The following is a 7,504-nucleotide window of genomic DNA, read 5'->3' as shown; positions in this document are numbered from 1 at the left end:
TCCCACCTTCTCCGTTCTTCCCCCACCCCCCCGCCCCCAGAACAGCCTTGCTCTTGCCAAAGCCTCAACTCCCAACCCAGCTCTCCCAGACCAGAATGAGCCCATCCCTTCTCCCCTCAACCTCCCCACCCCACCTCATCGGGACTCCAGTTGCTCGGCTGAGACTTGCCCTGTCTCATTTTCCCATTGATGACTCATGGATCAGGCGGGGTGAGGCCCCAGCTGCCAGAGCAGGGGGAGAGTTGATGGCAACGGCCCCTCCCTGGCCTCACAGTGTCCTCGGGTCCAGCTGAGCAGTTTTCTCTCTCCCGAGAGAGTCTGCTGGCACTGTGAAGGCCTGCCTCTGTCACCAAAGGGGCTTTTACCATACAGCAATCCAACAGGCATTTCAAGCCTTTGCTCCTTCCTGGAAATCCAGAGCAGAAAGGGCACCCTGGGACTCAGGAAGCAGAGCAACCCCTTCCCCATCAAAGAGACCAAAACTCCCCTAAAAAGTCATTATCTTGAAATAGTGAATCGCTGTCTTTTGAATCAGTCCTGTTCTGAGTGCGCCAGACCTCTCCACGGGGAGGGATCTTGAGAACCCAGGGCTCTCCGAATATCGGTAAAGATCCTTTCTGTTGCAACAGTCTCCATCTACACCCATGTGCCAGGAGCCTGCTAAGTGCCAGGTCCACAAGAGGGTCTCCAAGGGTGTGCCTTAGAGGGTTTGAGATTCGCCTAGCAAAAGGACACACGGGTTGGCTTTGGGCAAGAACACACGCACACTTGGAACCAAGCTGGCATGTCTAAAGAAGCAAGGCGCTTCAGGAACCAGAGCACAAGCACCTGCCCTCTGCCCTTGACCCTCAGCACTGCCCATGTCCCGCTGCTGCCCTTTGCCACACAATGATCCCTCTCAGCTCTGCTGAGGCCAACGCTGAGCGGCAAGGGAACACTGCCTGGTGCGTCAAGGCTTCCCGTGCTCAGCTCTGCTGGCACCGGCTGCTACTGGTTGGTCTCCCACTAAACTCTGGCCTCCTAGGGCAGAGACTGGGTCGTCTATTTTGTCCCTCCATGTCCACTGGAGAGAGAGCAGGGTACCTGGTCCAGCAGGCATTATTTGGTGAACGATCGCACCTTGATCCCAAACCCATCCCCTCACAAACCTCCCTTCCTCCGTTTCTGAGTGCCTGGTGCCTCGCTTCTTTAAGCCTGAATCTCCACCCCCAGCAGTTCCTGGGCTTGATTGGAGTAGTCTGGAAACGGGCTGTTTCATAAGGATAGGGAAGCTAACCCTTTCCCACTAACAGCTACATCATGCAGGAGTGGCAACTTTCTCCCCTTTCCTGATGCATCCAAGTGCTGACTCCATCCCCCACAGAAGACATCATCAACTGATCACAGCACCTGGGATTAGACCTAGCCTGTATAGCACTGATCTCGGTCGGCATGGAAGGTGATACTTTTTGACCCGGTGGGATTAAGCTATCCCAGGGTGGTGTAGACTAAAGAGATAATGCAAAGGACAGTTGTTGGAGTGTTCCTTTGTAAATCACACACTCATATTCAACTGGGAAATGTTGTTTCCCTCCCCCATAGGAGGCACGTCTGAGGCCTGAGGGACATGGAGAGGAGAAAGGGAAAGTTTGATTGGAAAACAAGAGAAATGTGAAGGGGTGAAACATGAGAAGAACAAAGAGGTTACCAAAGAGATTCCAAATTGGAGGGGTTCCCTTGGCCTCACTGTTGCTTCCAGAGACTCTGAAGCAGGCCGTCGCTCTGTATCAGGGAGGGGGAGACTTGCTGGTTGTACTGGGAAGGGCCACAGCGGTCAGCAGCAGGCTCTGTCTGACTCCAGGCCGAGATTCCCCTGCATCTTCCCACGGAGGAATGAGTCCCTAATGCTAGCCACCAAGGAAGGCTTCCTCTATAAATGTGTGCATTTGCATGTGGATATAACAGGGAGAGAAGCCGACCCAGCAGTCAGAGCCGCTTCCCGGGTTAGCAGGGGCTAAGTAGCCTTCTACAGCGTCCGCAGGACTGTGACATTCCTCGGTCACACTGAGGCCGATGAGGCCGTGTCTACTGGGGGTACTGTGCATGGACCCCTCAAGCTATGTATTTCAGAGGGCCTATAGGTTGGGGAAGAAGCAGAAAGATGCCCCGAGCCCCGGGTGTCTGTAGTTAAAAGAATTTCACTCGGCAGACAGTGTGGTTACTGCCCACAGAATGGGCATCTTCATTCTGGAATAGGCATGAAATGGTAATGGCCAGACCCTTACCCCACCCCCACCACCTCCAGGCCCAGTACCACAGTGAGGAGAGGGCAACAGAGGTGAGGGAAGAAGTGTGCAAAGAGAGAGGTGGCTGGGGGGTCCCAAAAGGACCAAAGCAGCAAGAGACCCCCAGGCACAGGCCTCATGCCCAGCAGATCCCCATCTGCAAGCTAAGTCCAGCGGTTGTCCTCAGGTAGGGTGGCCATCTTCTGGATCCCAGGCCGGCCTCCTGAGTTCTGCCGAGGTCCTGGCTTAGCATTCCATGAGGCACTGCCCTCTTCCGGGCATAATCTCAAGGCCAGGGGCCAAACAGCAGTCTGTAGAACCCAGAACCAAGGGCAGGATCAGTGGGAGGGGCCTCGATGCCAGGTAAGCCTCACATGCTCCATCATGACACACGAGGCCAGGCCTGCGCCTGGAAGGCCTGGGCCGGGTATAACAGTCTCAGTGTCCAGGAACTGAATCTTCATCCTCAGCCCCTCATCGGCTCCCCGCCCCTGGCCGGTGGGCTCCTTCCGTGATGATATGCTTCTTCCACATGCTAATAGCTTCTGCCACGTCACATGTAGTCAGGCTCCAACCAACCGGAGTGGGCGGAGAAGCTGGAGAGAAAGGACAGTGTTTAGGACAGGGGCAATAGCTGATTTACCAGGAACTGGGTGCCTCACCCCAGGCCTTCCCAGTCTTTTCTACACCAGAACAAATGCAAATAACGTAGTCACTCCTGTGACCCACGGGAAATAGGTTCCAGGATATGCCTCGGACACTAGCTAAAATCTGGAAACTTCTTTCTATATCAGAGTGTAGTTTTTGCATGTAACCTACGCACACTTCCCATCCTGACATGATTGCTGTAATTTTTTAATACCTAACACAATGATATATATATATCATATATATATATATATATATATATATGATATATATATATATGATATATATTTGGTATACTATATTGTTTGGGAAATATTATCAAGAAACAAGGTCTGTAAATGTTCAGATAACATTTTTCCCCCAACTACTTTTGACCAGGGATCGGCTGAATCCACAGAGGAGGAAAGGGAGCTACAGAGGGCTGGCGATACACTGTGGCCACTGCTTCCTCCAGCCCCGCTCTGAGTCCTAAGGGGTCAAGGGGGACCCCTTCTTAGCCCAGCGGGTTTACTTTATATCCAGCTTCACTACAGTGTGTGGTGGGGAGACAGTGAACAGGAATCTCAGAGGGGCTGGAGCATTCGACGGGCCCCCAGCCTCACCTGAACTCTGCTCGCTGGTACAAACGAGCAAGGGGAGGTGGATGAGGTTCTAGGCGAGGTGTAGTCGGGTCCTGAGGGACAAAAGCTTCCACTGGAGAAGTTAAGGCCAGAGTTATATAAATCCCTCCTTGACCCAGCTCAGGTTCCCATGGGCAGGCAGTGGTATTTGGGGAAGAGGGCAAGAAGGCCAAGTGCCATGGCTTTCAGGTTCTATTCCTGGTCCCTCCCTTGAGCCATCCTAACCACAAACCAACCCTCAACCTTCCGTCTTACTGCTCAGGGAGGATTAAGACATCACAAATCATTCATGGCCCCATCCTGTTTCCAGCCATCCAGCCCCTCTTCCAGCTGCATCTCCTCTGGCCCAGCCGACCTTGGCCAACACTCATGGATAGACAGGCCCATCCATCATCCCTGGATCTGATGGCCTGGCTACAGCCCACCTCACACATCTCTTGCTCCCCCTTGCCCTCCCAATGGCCCAGCCCTCCCTGGAGCCCCGAAGCCACCCACAGTCAAGAATGAGTTGTTGAGTAGTTGGCTCAGTCCAGCCCTGCACTGAGGTCCCACGTGGGACCTCATGGGACGCCATGATTTTGTGCCCAAGCCCTTATAACTCCTTCGATAACTACAAGATGGCGAGTCTTCGCCTCAGTTCAACGCTTAAATTCTCTGACATGCATTCATTCTGGAAGAGAGTCATACAATGCAGGAGCCCTAGGCTGGGTGAAAGTGTTAAGCCCACAGGTCCACCACGATCAGTGTTCAACCAGTCTCTGAACTGGGCTCTTCCTCCCAGAACCCCTGTCTTCGCCTCAGATATTTGGGCCACATTAAGGACCCTCCTGCCTGGCACCCTAGGGAAAAGGCCAGCTCTGTTCACTTGGCCAGGGGCCCAGGCTTCCCAAACACACTGTCTGGGGATCCTACCCTCTGCTGGCTCCAGCAACCTTCCCTAGCTAGGGCTGTCCAGCTTTGGGAAACTGGAAACAAAGCTCCCAGTTTTCTATAGAGGACCGAGTGGGGGCAGGAGAAGAGAGAGGGTTCAGTGCTCTGGGGGCTTACCTGACATGTCCTCTGGGCATGGAGCTGGGGAGGGGGAGGGCATGTCGATAAAATGGTATACCTCGTGGTTTAGGACACGAGGGTCCCAGTCCCAAGACTCTGCCGGGCCCGCACAGTCTGGATGGCCTGTTGATTCTTGAACTTGACCAGGCCCAGGGTGATCTGAGCGTTCCAGCCGGGGTCTTCGAGGGGGCAGCGGAAGTCGATCTCACCCCCGCCCTCGGTCACCAGCGTGAAGTAGATGTGGCGCCCGGTGCTCTCCACGCACTCCACGGCTTTGATGCGGGCGAAGCTGAGCTCCTTGGGCCGGCCGCCGGTGCCCTTGGCCTCGAAGAGCTGCAGCCCGCGCTCGGTGAGCACGCAGCGCTTCCGCTTCCACAGCTGCAGCAGCCCGCCGCTGCGCTTCTCCAGCACGCCCTCCTTCAGCACGGTCGCCGCCGCCGCCGTCATGGGCGCCCCCCGAGGTTCCCGCAGCGCTGGTGGCTGCGGCGGGCGCGGCGGTCACCGGCTTTTCAGCGCCGGCTTCTCGTGCCCTGGCCTGGCTGGCTGCCCTCGCTCCCTGTCCAGCCGAGCCCGCGGCCCCGGGGGGGGGGGGGCGCCTTGCAGACAGCGGCGCCCGGGAGGCGCGGTGAGGATGCTGCTCGCTCGCCCGCCGCCGGCTCGGGACCCTGAGCACCGGCCCGACCGCCCCGAGCCTCTGCCGGGTGCCCCGCGCCTCTCCGCCCGCACGCCCGCTCCCCTGGGCTCGTTCTGCGCGCTGGGAGGCTGCTGGCGGGATGTGCCCTTACATGTTCCGCCGCTCGCCTCCTGCGCCGCCCGCCCGCCCGCCCGCCGTGCATTCCTGCCCCGCTGGCCCTCCCCTCTGCGCCGCGCACCCGCCCGGACAGGGCCCCGAGGGGCGGGGCCACAGCGGGGCTCGAACACCCACCGCCAGCGCGGCCCCGGGAGGGGGCTGCTTACTCAACAGCCAGGCCTCTGGCCTGCTGTGGCCCTTTCTTAAAACACAACCTCCCACTCCTCCACCCACCCACCCCCCTTCCCTGGCCTCTCACCCGGGACATAGGAGGAGAAGGGGGGTTGGGGTGGGGGAGGCCAGAAGAGGAGACGTGGGGGAGAGCCGAGGAGCGTCTCAGAGGAGAGATGTCACTGCCAGCCAGGGGCTGGGCCTGCTTGGCAATAGCACAGTGACACCATGGCATGGTGGGCGTCAAATACCCGCTGGCTGCTTCTCAAACCGCGGGAGTCCTGGTCCCCAGCCTCTGCCAAAGGCTAGTGTTGGGTTCCTCCACCATCAGCAAATGCCTGTCTGCTGGGCTCCCAGGAGGCCGGCCACGGCTTGGACCATCTATCCTCCCGCGTTTACCTGCTTCAGCCTAGGGTAGACATTAGAAAACAGCCAGTATAAAGTGGGGAGAGAGAAATCTTGACGGACCCCTCACGACTTTAGTGGGAAGTAGAGACAACGTGCTGTGGGCTTGGGGTGTCCCACAGGTCTCTCCAAGTACCTGAAGGTGCGCAGCACTCATTTGGAGGACCAGCCATGCTCAGCCTTGTGGCTTCCCTACAGATTCCACCCCGGAGAATGGGCTTCTCCCTGGACTAGACTGAGGGGAGACAAGCTTCTCCCAGTTGGCTTCAAACCCCTCTTCCCTGACTGCAATCTCTCCTGCCTGGACAACGGCTCTAACCTTTGACGTTTTCATCTGTCAAATGAGATAACTAATCGACCCTGATCTAGGAGGACCGTGGTGAAGAGTAAGTTAGAGACCTTGTCTCTGAGAATCTTTCAGCCATCTTCCTCCATGGCTCTCCTAGGACCTCACCTGGCCCTCTTGGTCAACTCCTCCAGGCCAAAGTTTCTTAAACACCTATTCATGGCCATGTTAATAATCAATGTCTGGGACTAATGATGCATTCTGATAACAGAAAGGGGACCCCTTTGTACTCATGCCTCGTGTTTCTATCCTCAGTGAGAAACTAACCTCACCGGGAGGGTCCTGTTGTGAGCCAGGGGGTACCGTCCCCTGCAGAACCAAACCAGGTGTGGAGGGAGAAACCTGCAGGTGTGGAGGGAGAAACCTGCAGGTGTGGAGGGAGAAACCTGCAGGTGTGGAGGGAAACAGCTGCCAGCTTCTCACCCATTGCCCCGCATGTGGGGTGCATGTACACAGTATCTGTCTGTTCTTCACCTTCTCCCTCAGCTCCCAACCTCCAGAATGCCACTTCAAGAGAGAGAACAGACAGTGTCTTCAGGACCCCATCTGCTAGCCATGCCTTGCTGTGGCTTTTTCCCACTCTTCTTTTGGGGTCCCCCAAGTTCACCAACCTGGCAGAATCCTGCCTTGGCCCAACCTTCTCTCCTTTAGCAAATGGGTGGTGGTGAGGATGGACGTGGTGGTGGGGATGGACGTGGAGGTGGGGATGGACGTGGCGGTGGGGATGGACATGGTGGTGTGGATGGACGTGGTGATGTGGATGGACATGGCGGTGTGGATGGATGAGGTGGTGTGGATGGACGTGGTGATGTGGATGGACGTGGCGGTGGGGATGGATGTGGTGGTGTGGATGGACATGGTGGTGTGGATGGATGTGGTGGTGTCTTCATTCTGTCCCATCTCTCAACACCTCTTCCTCTTTCAGTCACGCTTTCTGCAGCTACTGGATCATTCTCAAGACTTAAAACTTACAGAGCCCTCTCCCACATTTTAAGTTCTCATGAGAGATAGTTAATATTGTTTTGCTCACTTTTTCTCATAAGGAAAAAAAAATGAGACCGAAAAGTCAAGCAACTTGAATGGGATCTGCAGTTTTGTAAACAGTCTAGGATGTGAATGTACGATGGCCCACAGGACCCGGAATCTGCTGATGACGTCACGCTGCCTCTCCATAAACACTGAGCCCTTTTAACGAGTGACATGGCCACCC

General features: G+C 56.2%; 1 protein-coding gene across 1 annotated transcript; it reads right to left on the bottom strand.

Annotated features, from left to right (window-relative positions):
• Nucleotides 1-2,192: 2,192 nt before the first annotated feature.
• Nucleotides 2,193-5,397, bottom strand: Phlda3 (pleckstrin homology like domain family A member 3). The gene is made up of 2 exons (XM_006982435.3): nucleotides 4,580-5,397; nucleotides 2,193-2,860 (listed from the first exon to the last, which is right to left on the bottom strand). The coding sequence occupies exon 1, from the start codon at nucleotides 5,027-5,029 to the stop codon at nucleotides 4,649-4,651; it is 381 nt and encodes a 126-aa protein (XP_006982497.1). The 5' UTR covers nucleotides 5,030-5,397; the 3' UTR covers nucleotides 2,193-2,860; nucleotides 4,580-4,648.
• Between the last annotated feature and the right edge of the window lie 2,107 nt (nucleotides 5,398-7,504).

Source organism: Peromyscus maniculatus, chromosome 11 (genome assembly GCF_049852395.1).
Source record: "Peromyscus maniculatus bairdii isolate BWxNUB_F1_BW_parent chromosome 11, HU_Pman_BW_mat_3.1, whole genome shotgun sequence".
In the NCBI taxonomy this organism is placed as follows: domain Eukaryota; kingdom Metazoa; phylum Chordata; class Mammalia; order Rodentia; family Cricetidae; genus Peromyscus; species Peromyscus maniculatus.
This window is presented reverse-complemented; position numbering and strand designations above follow the sequence as displayed.